Source organism: Lithobates pipiens, unplaced genomic scaffold (assembly GCF_037356315.1).
Source record: "Lithobates pipiens isolate NorthernLeopardFrog02 unplaced genomic scaffold, aLitPip1_a1.2 Scaffold_16, whole genome shotgun sequence".
NCBI lineage: Eukaryota > Metazoa > Chordata > Amphibia > Anura > Ranidae > Lithobates > Lithobates pipiens.
The window spans coordinates 216186243-216196217 of record NW_027507748.1 but is presented as its reverse complement, the minus strand read 5'-3'; the positions used below and the strand labels follow the sequence as shown (position 1 = coordinate 216196217).

Genomic DNA, 9975 nt, shown 5'->3' with positions numbered 1-9975 from the left:
GGTTTGCCGGACGGCTTATAGCGAGCAAGGAGGGTGTGGAGGTGCACGCAAGGGTAAGGTTTTACCCCTTTCGTGCTGTGGCAGTGGTTGGATCTTTGAAGGAGGAGAATATGGATGTTATATGCATATATAACATGGTTGGTACCCATCCGTGGTATGGGGGTTAACATGGTTGGTACCCATCTGTGGTATGGGGTTAGCATGGTTGGTACCCATCTGTGGTATGGGGTTAACATGGTTGGTACCCATTAGTGGTATGGGGTTAACATGGTTGGTACCCATCTGTGGTATGGGGTTTAACATGGTTGGTACCCATCTGTGGTATGGGGTTAACATGGTTGGTACCCATCTGTGGTATGGGGATAACATGGTTGGTACCCATCTGTGGATGGGGTTATCAGGTACCTTCTGGTTAACAAGGGGTTAGCCTGGAAGGGGTAAAAGGTGGGTCACTGCGAAAGTTGAGTACCGTCTCCGGGTCCGGGGGTTTGCCACTGGAGGCCTAAAGTAAAAGAAGTTTGTCGCAGTGATCAGTGGGGTGGGGTTCCCCTCTAAAACCCCAAAAGTACAAAAAGTTGGTTAAGAGTTATTTAAAATGTTGTTTATTTAATCTCAAAGTAAATGTTAATAAAAGGCCATCAAGGCCATTTAATCCAAAATATTGTCATGTCATTTGTGAAGGGATTTGGAGGGGGGTTAGATAGTATGGTTAACGGGTGGATGAAGTGACTGTGGGTTAGGACCTTCACATGTCAAGAGAGTCCCGGAGCAGAAGGAGAGAAAAGGATAAGCGTAGGGACGGCATGACAGGTGTGGACAGCACAGTCATGCTTGTAGGGAAAAATAATTTGTCTCCTTTAAGAAAAAGGGAGTGGCCGGAGCAGGGGAGGCGCTCGGGTTAGAAAACTAGTAGGCAGGAGAGGGAGTGACGTCAGTAGAGAGCGGCGGAGGAAAAGATTCCCACTCACCCTCCCGAGTATGGTTGATTGTAATAGGGGCTGTACGGACAGCCCATGGCAGTGGTTGGATCTTTGAAGGAGGAGAATATGGATGTTATATGCATATATAACATGGTTGGTACCCATCCGTGGTATGGGGGTTAACATGGTTGGTACCCATCTGTGGTATGGGGTTAGCATGGTTGGTACCCATCTGTGGTATGGGGTTAACATGGTTGGTACCCATTAGTGGTATGGGGTTAACATGGTTGGTACCCATCTGTGGTATGGGGTTTAACATGGTTGGTACCCATCGGTGGTATGGGGTTTAACATGGTTGGTACCCATCTGTGGTATGGGGTTAACATGGTTGGTACCCATCTGTGGATGGGGTTATCAGGTACCTTCTGGTTAACAAGGGGTTAGCCTGGAAGGGGTAAAAGGTGGGTCACTGCGAAAGTTGAGTACCGTCTCCGGGGGTTTGCGACTGGAGGCCTAAAGTAAAAGAAGTTTGTCGCAGTGACCAGTGGGGTGGGGTTCCCCTCTAAAACCCCAAAAGTACAAAAAGTTGGTTAAGAGTTATTTAAAATGTTGTTTATTTAATCTCAAAGTAAATGTTAATAAAAGGCCATCAAGGCCATTTAATCCAAAATATTGTCATGTCATTTGTGAAGGGATTTGGAGGGGGGTTAGATAGTATGGTTAACGGGTGGATGAAGTGACTGTGGGTTAGGTCCTTCACATGTCAAGATGTATACTGTGCTGTGCTGGAGGCACACACAACTTCCAATAACTCCTGCAGATGACAATTGGGCTCAAATAGAGAACAGCTATGTAGGTGGATTATAGCGGTATGTACTGGGTACAGAGCACGCAGACAGCACGCACTCGGAGTTCAGGAGACTCGTCAGGAGGACGTGGTGGGTCTAGGGAAGGAGTCACTGATGATGACATTGAGAGGAGGGAAGACGATGCGTTGGCAGCTGCTTTGCTACTACCCTGAGACTGGGTGAGAGAGGATGAGGAGGATGAAGAGGGCTTGGTCATCCACTCTACCAAGTCGTTGGCATGTTGCGGTTCAACATGTCCAGCTGCCGAAAAGAAGGACAAGCATGTCCCATGGCCACGTGCTGATGACAATGCACCGCGTCCACGACCAGCACTGTTGTCTCTAGACACAGAGCCTGCTTGCCCTCTTTTATCGGCTCGCGCCTGTCTGCCTCTCCTTGCTGGCCTTCCAGACATGGTAATGGCCTGAAGGGAGTTGGGTAAAACAGCAGTTTGGTAGTTTATATTGTGCTGGAGGCACACAACACCCACTAACTCCTGCAGATGCCTTTTTTATAGAACACCAGAGATAAAGGGGTATATACAGATGTATACTGTGCTGTGCTGGAGGCACACACAACTTCCAATAACTCCTGCAGATGGCAATTGGGGTCAAATAGAGAACAGCTATGTAGGTGGATTATAGCGGTATGTACTGGGTACAGAGCACGCAGACAGCACGCACTATCTCCTAACACTACTGACTGCAAGCTCTATTATTAAAGATAGATCACTAGCTATATAGGTGAGGTGAATATAGTGGTGTATACTGCGGTCAGGGCACAGACAATAACCACTACACAACAGCAAGATAGGAAATCAGCCAAAAACGATCGGTGTGTACTGTGTTGAAGGTACACCCACTGCTTCAGATGCCAACATACTACATGAGGCCGCCTTAATGGCGGCCTTATATAGTGTGGGGCGTGCACTACACAGCCTGAGCTATGATTGGCCACAGGCATCCTGCCTGTGGCCAATCATGGCTCTCCTCGCTGCTGGCGCTGCGATTGGCCAAGCATGCAGGGTCACAGTGCATGCTTGGCCAATCATGAGCCAGCAATGCACTGCGCCATCGCAGTGCATTGTGGGCCGTGAGCGCCACGCGAATTTTGACGCGAACAGACCAAGTGTTCGGATTTCGCCGAACGGACGAACAGCCAATGTTCGAGTCGAACGTACGTTCGACTCGAACACGAAGCTCATCCCTAATCTCTGGATAGGCAGCCAAAAGAGAACATCATTGAAATTAGACTTTGTTAGGAAAGACTCATTGGGAATGAATAATGTCCAGCTTCTGCTAAAAGGGAAAAGCTGATTTTAATCTTTTAAAATCTAATTACAGTAATATAAGCAATTATGTAAAATGATGGTATTATAATTTGTAGCAATACATCTATTAAATTATAGCAGATGGAAGCTAAACATGGCATTTCGGGAAGCTAGTGAGCAGCAAATCATCCAACATGGGTCTATAATAAAGTTCAAATTATACCTCTTTTGGGTTCAGCTATTATATAATAGAATAACTGAACAGTTACTTTGCTAAATTCTACACCTGCAGAGAATTCATAAGCTGCTTTTTTTTTTTTTTTTTTTTTTTTTTTTACTCCCGGATTCTGTCTCTTCAGGTGCAATGTTCTGCTTCTGTCTCAGGTTTCTGTCATCAGCTCAATTTCCTCTTCTTAACTGATCAATTACCAGGTCAGAGACAAACCGTCCACACACAGCCTCCCCCATTCTTACAGAATATATGCTCGCTTCGCTGAGCATCCCCAGCTCTTAACATTTTTAAAGTGTCATCTGTATATTTTCCTTTTAGAGGATTGCCATAGGCTTCTCAACCAGCTATGAAGTATCTCTTGTACTCTGCAGCTCTACTTTCTGCTATGTTATCCCTCTGTGAAGCAGGTAAGTACCTCTCCAGCAACTGAAAACTGCCACAAAGCAAGATCTTTTATTTTCATTATAGGTTTAAAATATCTAATACTTGTTGCTTTTTCTTAAAAAAAATATAACAGTCTGGAACAGTAAAGGGTGAACCATAAGATTTAAGTAGTTTAGGTCCTCCTAAAATTAGTATATTTGATGCCTCAACAGTGCGCATTAGACGAATGTACGTAAACATTCTTAAAAATATAAAAGATTTTTGTGACTTTGGAAATATCTAAATTGTGTATTATTTTTTTTTACATTTGCTGTAATGCTAAATCTAACCAGTTTTATTTTATCAGTGTTCTCAGGCTAGGGATAGGGGAGTATCTACTGTACATATTCAGAAAACTCATTATAGGGCATCTTGGCTGTCTAACATTCATCGTAGTAGGGTACTAGGTAGTTCCACTACTGAAACCCGTTCTACTCTAAAAGCATATCTAATAATTGGACATACCTGTAGCTTTTTAAAGCATTCTGTGAGAAGTCCTGAACTATATGTACATTTACTTTAGGCTGCATGCATGTGGGCATATTAAAACCATCCTATTGATACTGGATCTTTCTGCCAGGAGCTAGCAAAATGTACATAAGGCGTATGCATGTAGTTTCATTTTAATGGCTAGAATATTAATTTGTTCTTTGCATTAGACTAAAATGACATGCATACGTATGTGTTTATGTGCAAATTATGCCAGTACGCTTCTCCCTGTATGCACGTTTGGGGTGTTTTTTTTATTTTTTTGCTCCTAAGGCTGGGTTTGCACCATTGCAAATTGGATGGGGATCCCAGCATCCAATTCGCAATAGTAGGAGATTTTGACCGGCTCTCTATGGAGTCGGTTCACATATCTCCGCAGCAGGTCCGGTGCGTGTTGCAGAAAAACGCTGTGCGTCTTCTGGTCTGTTTCAGGTGTGAATTCAGCCCAAAATTCCAGCTGAAATCAGCCCTGAAACGGTGGACCAGAACGCACACTGGACCCCTGCTGTGAGATGGATCTTAGTTGTGAACCAAGCCTAAATGTTGCTATTAAATATTCTATTTTGCATCAACACACTGTTTTTTTCTGCCCATGTGCTTATTATAAATAATTTAAATAATGCTGTTGAATACTGGATAAATGATATTGTATACAGACAGTACTGGGCTCCCAATGAGATCAGTGCTAGCCCCATAGCAGTGCCACAATAAGTACCAGCTATAGTTATGCCTTTGGACAGCTGGGTAACATTTTCACCTATGGTTTGTTGGGCAGGTGGTGGGGCGGTAGTTTAGTTGTTGTTGTGTCCTCCCATTTTTTTTTTTTATTAACTCGTTAGGAAGCAAGTACTGGGTCATATGGAAGGCCTGCCCTGTGTGTCTTCTTCTGGGCTAAGTTAGGCACGGGTCACATTACACATGTGGGGTTCTCTTTACTCTGTGCCATCTTCATCAATGCCCTGGGACATGGCTAAGGATGCTGTGGGGGAATGCACATCCTTAAAGCAGACCTCTACTATCAGAGATGAAGATAAACCATGTACACTGGAACTACAACTGTTCTCCATTTAACTGTTGGTTGACAATGTACACTATCTCTGCAACTTGCATTTAGGAGGGACATGCTTAGCCAATGTTCACAACCACCCGTCCAGCGTTTTTCCACTACTACTCCCAAGTACAGTGGGTCTTGCCATGCACTCTGTGTGGGTTATACACGTGAACTCAACCTAATTCTCGACCTTCCATACTGCTGTATGAGATGGGGAACCTCTGTAGTGCAATCCACTCCCATTGCTGGCGAAAGGAGAGCCAACATCTTCCTTGCTGCTAAAGACAGTACCACCTATAACAGGTACACGCTATCAACAGGCTGTTTGTTAAACTTCTGTTACTCTAGGCAACCACTTGTGTCTTCAGACTCGGAGAACTATGAGAGTGCCCGTTACTTACGATGAACCTCTTTAGTAACTTCAGACCAGGCAAGGACAACATTTCAAAACTTTCAAAAGTGCAGAAATAGACATTTCACAGTCCAACAGGCAAGACTTGATACTTTCCTGATTCCCTAACTATGACTATAGGCTTGTGTGCTGCCCGGGCATAGCTGTAAAAGTGTAGACCAGTAGTCCTAGTCCTTCAGATGCATTTATCCAGCAATGGTGTTTTCAGCGTGAACCTCAAGTAAAAACTCTCTACATGCAGGCTATCGTGAGCGACCTTCTCCTGCTCTTATGGGTCTCATCATCCGTCTCCATCCCTTATGGGTCTCGCAACTCACAATGTGCTGACACTCTTTGGGAACTCCCTCTTCTCAAATTGTCTCTGGGGAATGACCACTCTTACCGCACCACTGTCCCAATTTATATGACATAGGACAGGTGGGCCAGACCCAGAGCAGAACCCTCCAAAAATACCAAGCAAGCAGAGAAAGAATTAATTCCCAGCCGGACAGCAGCGAACTAGCTTGTTCAACCTGCCCACCGGTTACATCACACATATCTATTGTTTTAACATATTTTCCAGCGCAATCATAAGACAATATTTTATTTCCAACAGTTAAAGAAAATTATTTTACAATTTAGGATAGAGGATTGTGTCATAATGTTTAGTTTTGTACAAGATTAGAATATTTTTTTATTGATTGCTGTGGATAATACAAGCTGTTATCCTTTCAGGCACTTTAATAAATTGTCTATTGTTGTTGCCCGACTGATTGATTTATAAACTGTCTGGCAAGCCGTGAGAGAGTACCTGCTTTTCAAAGCAGCTAAGGTAAGGTCATTCATTCATGGCTCCGTAATACACACATATATATATATATATATATATCTCCTGTTTCCCCCCAAAAAAAGGCCTCAATGTGATTGTCGGTGATGGCTGCAATATAAGCCCTACCCCCAAATAAGCCCTAGTTAAAGTTCTTGTAGGTCTTATTTTCAGGATAGGGCTTATTTTCAGGGAAACAGGGTAGGGCTTAATTGGAGGGTACGGCTTATATTGCAGCCATCACAGACAATCACGCTAGGTCTTATTTTCGGGGAAGATATATATATATATATATATATATATATATATATATATATATATATATATATATATATATATATATAATTAGTGTAAGTATGTGTAGCACTGACCCCCGAAGGAGCTGCTGGTTTTATTGGGCTTACCGTTACCCTTCTTGACTGCTTCTCCGTCTAGGGGTTTCCGTGGTAGATGGCCCAAAGAAATGTGGAAACTGACACTGAGTCTTCTTTTGGGTTATTTATTTGAAAACAGAAACAGAGTCTCTCAGTTTAGGGTAGAGGGTTAGGAGTAAGTAAGTAAGTACTTCAAACTGCAAAAATGAAAAGTCTCTTATAGGAAAAATCCAGAGAATAACAACACTTTCACAATCCCCGGATAGACCTTCTCTCATTAGGCCTAGCAGCCGGTAAAGTCTCTGCCACAGACTTGAGTGTTACTGAGGGACATAGACAAATTTAAAGAGCTATCATACTGTATCAGTATCTCTCAGCCGATCCAGCGATACAGGATGAGTGTAGATCCATGTAGTGTCCTTCAACTAAGCCTCCAGGCTCCTTCAGAGAAGCCAGCCTTGCGCACGGCCTTCTCCTGAAGAGTCCTCCCCTGGGGTTTCTCCAGTTGCTGGGCCTCTGCCTTAGATGAGATGGCACCGGACCACCTTTGGATCAATAGGCCCCGAAATCCATTAAGGCCTGTCCCTGCAGTTGCGTTGCCTCAGGCTAGCTAGCCCCGAGACTCGAAATGCATGGTTCCACACCCCAGGCCAGGAGGGCTATGGGGCTGGGTCAGGAGGACCACACGAACTGGACAGGCAGAAAAATCCTCTGGAACAGAGCAGAAATAACCTCGAAGCACATGATGTCCGTACCTTAAATGCCACTGCCCAGAATGCACAGCAGGAGAACACTCGCACTGGGCTGGTTCCAAAAGAACACCCAGCGAAACTGCGTTCTTTCTCTTGCCAGCGGTGATAGCAACACCTGCGGTCAAGGAGAACCTAGTGCAACCCAGCTGGACTGGTACTGAAACCATAAATTTAGAAAATTAGCCCCGATTTTTTTTTTTTTTTTTTTTTTTTTTCCAAGTTAACTTTGAAAAACATATAGACATATAGCGCCTGCTCGTCAGGAGCCAGCGCTAAAAAAAATATAATATAATTTTGGGCTGGTTGCCTTGCATTGTGATACTGCCCTATTTGGACCTCAGTCAGAGTGGGGCCTGAAGTCGGTGATGGCTGCTTAGCACTATATAGCTATGTAAGAATTAAAGATAGGCTAAGCCAAAAAGTTATATTCACTGTCTGTCCAACACTATACAGACCCTGTCCCCAATTTAACCACTTGCTTACTGGGCACTTAAACCCCCCTCAGTCCCAGACCAATTTTCAGCTTTCAGCGCTGATGCACTTTGAATGACAATTGCGCGGGCATACAACACTGTACCCAAATGAAATTTTTATCATTTTTTTCCCACAAATAGAGCTTTCTTTTGGTGGTATTTAGTTACAGCTCGGAGTTTTATTTTTTGCTAAACAAACAAAAAAAGATGCAAAAAAAAAAAAAATCACGTTTAATAGTTTGTTATAAAATTTTGCAAACGGGTCATTTTTCTCCTTCATTGAAGTGCGCTGATTAGGCGGCACTGATAGGCTGCACTGGTGGGCACTGATGGGCTGCACTGGTGGGCACTGATGGGCTGCATTGGTGGGCACTGATGGGCTGCATTGGTGGGCACTGATGGGCTGCATTGGTGGGCACTGATGGGCTGCATTGGTGGGCACTGATAGGCTGCACTGGTGGGCACTGATAGGCATAGTTAAGGCGGCACTAATAGGCACAGATAAGGCGGCACTGATGGGCAAAGATGGGCACAGATAAGATGGCACGGATGGGTGGCACGGATGGGCACTGATAGGTACCACTGATAGATGGGACTGATGGGCACTGATAGGTGGCTCTGATAGGTGGCACTGATGGGCGGCACTGCTGGGCACTGGTAGATGACACTGATGGGCACGGATATGTGGCACTGGGGTGCAGCACCTTTTGAGGCAGATTGTGGACACTGCTGGGTGGCACTGCTGGGTGGCACTGTGGGCACTGCTGGGTGGCACTGACGGGGGGCACTTACTTTTAATACATTTGGCACTGCATGGGGCAAGTGGGCACTGGCAGCGGGCAGGTGGGCACTAGCAGGGCTGGCCGTGATCGGGACTGATGTCCCGATCACGGCCGCCGGTGATCGCCTTTTTTTTTCTCCTCGCGCTGACAGCGCGAGGAGGAATAATAGCCGATTACCGGCTCCGTTATATCACATGATCAGCTGTCATTGGCTGACAGCTGATCACGTGATAAGGGGTCGGGATCGACCCCTTGCACGGATCGGTGATCAGGCGAGTCTCATGGACTCGCCGATCACAGAGCGCGCCGCACGCGCCCCTCAGGGGGCGCGCAGGCCGCTCGTGCACGGGACTACGTCAATAGACGTAGTCCCGGAAAAGGAGATCCGCGCTGTAGCCGTCATTTGGCTATAGCGCGGATCTCAAGTGGTTAAAAACTGCAGGTAGAAGCACCTAAAGTATTATACATAAAAAAAATAAAATCATTTATTTTTTATTCTTTTTACTTGGTTTCAAATTTTAAGATACAAAACAGTCTTTTGGGCATACCCAGGCTCAGCACATATACATCACAATAAAAAGCAAACAACACAAAACAATAAAACAGTATCACAAGTGCCTCTATTGGCACTAGAATTTTACATACTTATTAGCAGTGTTTTCCTTTCCATAAATTATTACTATTATCTAACTTGCTAGAAAATTTGACTAGTAATTTCCCTGCACAACCCCCTCTCCTTGTTATAGCCTTCTCTTCCCCACTGAGCTGCCCGGGGAGGCTTTAACCCCCTGCTAGCAGCCGAAAAGGGGTTAAATCCGCCTGCAAATCACCACTGCAGCAGTGCTTTTCCAGCAATATAGTAGCGCTGCCCCATTGTTTTCAATGTGGAGGAGCGGTGTATTGACCTTTCCTCCACCGCTGCAAGGAAGCTGCTGGCAGGACTTTTTGTGACCCCCTGCCAGCGCAGCTCCCCAGTGTGAAAGAACTCGTGCTTTCACACTGGGTTTGCAGCTGAGGCTTTTTTCAGGCGCTTTATAGGCGCTATTTTTAGCGCTGTCGCGCCTGAAAAACGCCTCAGTGTGAAAGGGGTCTAAAGACCAATTTGTAGAGTGCATGACTAATAGTTGTCCTGTGGACAGATTCT

At 45.0% G+C, this 9975-nt stretch overlaps 1 protein-coding gene across 1 annotated transcript in view; it reads left to right on the top strand.

Annotated features, from left to right (window-relative positions):
* Positions 1 to 3463: 3463 nt before the first annotated feature.
* Positions 3464 to 9975, top strand: part of CD164L2 (CD164 molecule like 2) — a 75118-nt gene continuing 68606 nt past the window's right edge. The window contains exon 1 of the mRNA XM_077481025.1: positions 3464 to 3677. Within this exon, the coding sequence (XP_077337151.1) occupies positions 3617 to 3677 (61 nt within the window). The 5' untranslated portion in view covers positions 3464 to 3616. The remainder of the gene's footprint in view (positions 3678 to 9975) is intronic.